The sequence below is a fragment of the Anguilla rostrata genome, chromosome 12, assembly GCF_018555375.3.
Source record: "Anguilla rostrata isolate EN2019 chromosome 12, ASM1855537v3, whole genome shotgun sequence".
Taxonomy (NCBI): domain Eukaryota; kingdom Metazoa; phylum Chordata; class Actinopteri; order Anguilliformes; family Anguillidae; genus Anguilla; species Anguilla rostrata.
Genome location: NC_057944.1, coordinates 14,098,834 through 14,101,333, shown reverse-complemented (window position 1 = coordinate 14,101,333; position 2,500 = coordinate 14,098,834). Strand labels below are relative to the sequence as shown.

Below are 2,500 nucleotides of genomic sequence, written 5' to 3'. Positions count from 1 at the left end.
TTATACGCACTGAGAGAAAGAGAGGCAGAGGGAAAGAGAGCAGTGCTTTACCTCAGAGAGAGACACTGTGAGAGTTACACTTATACACACTGACAGATAGTGGTTACATGGTGTTGTGTAATAAGGCTGTGTTGTGACAGCAGGCGCTGGTAAAGCCGTGCAGGGCTCTGTCTCAGTCACCTCTCCTCTCCCCTTCTCTCCTCTCCTGTCCTCTCCTCTCCTCTCCTCTCCTCTCCTCTCCCCTTCTCTTCTCTCCTCTCCTCTCCTCTCCTCTCCTCTCCTCTCCTCTCCTCTCCCCTTCTCTCCTCTCCTCTCCTCTTCACTCCTCTCCCCTTCTCTCCACAGCTGACACCTTGGTGTATAAGATCCAGAACCTGCACTGGAGTTCGGACTTTTCTGGCGCCGTTACCCTCACTTGGTCCCGCCCCAAAAACCTGCCCCTGTCCTCCTGCTACTTCCTGGTCTATTACAGGTAACATGTACAGGGGATCCTGATCCATTACCATATGCAGTGGTAGCCTGTCATGGGCTAGGCCAGTATGAGCCCTCTACATAGTTGCTGTATGTACACATAGGGAGCATAGAACAACTGAACTTCCAACATACGGTTCATTGCATTTTTCTAGGAGCTATTGTCCAGAGTGACTTACACAGATTACGTTTTTACATACAATTCAATATATACTGTCGGATATTTTTACTGAAGCAATGTAGGTTAAGTACCTTGCTCAAGGCTACAGTGGTAGTGCTCCGGCATGGACACCAACCCACAGCCTTCGAGTTGTGGGGGTCTCGGGGGGAATACCACTCTTCCATAAGCAACTGCGCCTCGGGCCTCGCTGTTGAATATCCCATAAATGCCAAATTGAATTAAGATGTGGTGACTGCAGAGGCTCTGACTTATGGAACATGTCAATATCATGCTCGGTGGGCAGATAGTTCTTGAACGATACCCCCCTGTGGGAAATATGCTTTTACCTGAAGCTGAAGATGACCGCTGTGTGTAGTTAAGTAGTACTGGACATGATGTGTCCATGTGTGTACAGGTTGGTTGGTGCTCAGCAGTGGACCCTCATGGAGACGCACAGTGTTAAGAGCAGCTGCACACTGACGGTGCTGAAACCTGACACCACCTACCAGGTGAAGGTGCAGACCCAGTGTCTGAACAAACTGCACAAAACCAACGAGGTCCTGACGCTCCGCACGCCAGAAGGATGTGAGTTCTCTCCTAAAACATTCACTCTGCGCCTTTTACACATTAACCTGATATGCCTTTCATGCAGACACGCACACACACATACACACACACACACACACACATGCATATATCCATATGTTGTTGAAGGTTTTCTACCATAGTTCATCTACCTTATTTAAAAATATAAAGATGCATATAAATAAATTCTGTGTTACCTGAATGGTATTTTTACATCTTAGTAATACAAATGTTAGCTTTACATAGGACTCTGGCACAGGTATTTGCAGTGATGCTATGTTAAGACCCGCTATCTGTTTGTGCTTTATGTGAATAACTGTAGTATTCCTGTAATAAGTTAAAACTGACACTAATAGGACACGAGCATGTGATGTAATGTGTGACCTGTAATGTCACAGTGCCAGACCCCCCCAGGGACCTGCAGCTGTCATGTGACAACGGGGAGGATGGCACAGTGGTTTGCTCCTGGAACCCCCCTGATAAAGCGCATGGTTTGATCCGAGAGTACCTTGTAAGTGTGCCAAGTGTGTTAAAATTCTTGTCACCCAGAGTGGTTTTCGCATTGCCATTTTTACCGTAGCTTCACATGAATACTAATGTTGTTCAGGCTGATTTTTATTGTACAGTTGTGTATTGTTTCCCATCATTATTGTTTAATCGTTTCCAGCAATTTGGCTCATTGCTGCATGAAGCGGTTTTACTGGCAAACCCAAAGCAGTAGTTTGCTAATTGTGATAAATGAATGAGATTAGCCTAATTGGGCGTTAGCCAAAGCTATATCATAGCCTGGGTCATTTCCACTGAGACAGATACTCTCTCGTGCGCAGGTAGAGTACAGTCAGACGGGCAGTGCGGAATGGACGTCGCAACGCAGCATCACCACCACGACGGAGGTCCACAGCCTGCAGCCTAGCGCCCTCTACAGATTCCGGGTGAGAATGACAGCGCCACTCTCTATTGAGCTGACTTAGCTTTTCAGATGATCACTGTACATCTGCATATGAGCCAAATCAGTTCAGGCTGACTGTCTTTGCTCAAAGATACTGTGTGTGTACCCTGCCAGGGACTGCACGCTGCATCCTCTACAGCATACTGCAGCCCTGCATAGCACTTCTCTTACTGATATATCATTGATGTTGTTGACAGCGTGTTAGTCGTGTGGCCTGCGTGTTGAGTCATGTAGCTTGAGTGCGAGCATGCTGAACATATGGCACGTCAGTATGCTGAGGGGAGTGTTGAGTTGTGTGCTCGCTGTGTTTTAGGTGGCGGCAGTGACTGGCCGGG

At 47.4% G+C, this 2,500-nt stretch overlaps 1 protein-coding gene across 1 annotated transcript in view; it reads left to right on the top strand.

The window, feature by feature from the left end:
• The window catches only part of LOC135235574 (sortilin-related receptor-like), a 59,085-nt gene that overhangs the window by 46,735 nt on the left and 9,850 nt on the right, over positions 1–2,500 (top strand). Inside the window, exons 34-38 of the mRNA XM_064301156.1 lie at positions 346–472; positions 1,047–1,216; positions 1,615–1,727; positions 2,044–2,148; positions 2,479–2,500. The exon at positions 2,479–2,500 is cut by the window's right edge and continues 45 nt beyond it. Of these exons, the coding sequence (XP_064157226.1) occupies positions 346–472; positions 1,047–1,216; positions 1,615–1,727; positions 2,044–2,148; positions 2,479–2,500 (537 nt within the window). The remainder of the gene's footprint in view (positions 1–345; positions 473–1,046; positions 1,217–1,614; positions 1,728–2,043; positions 2,149–2,478) is intronic.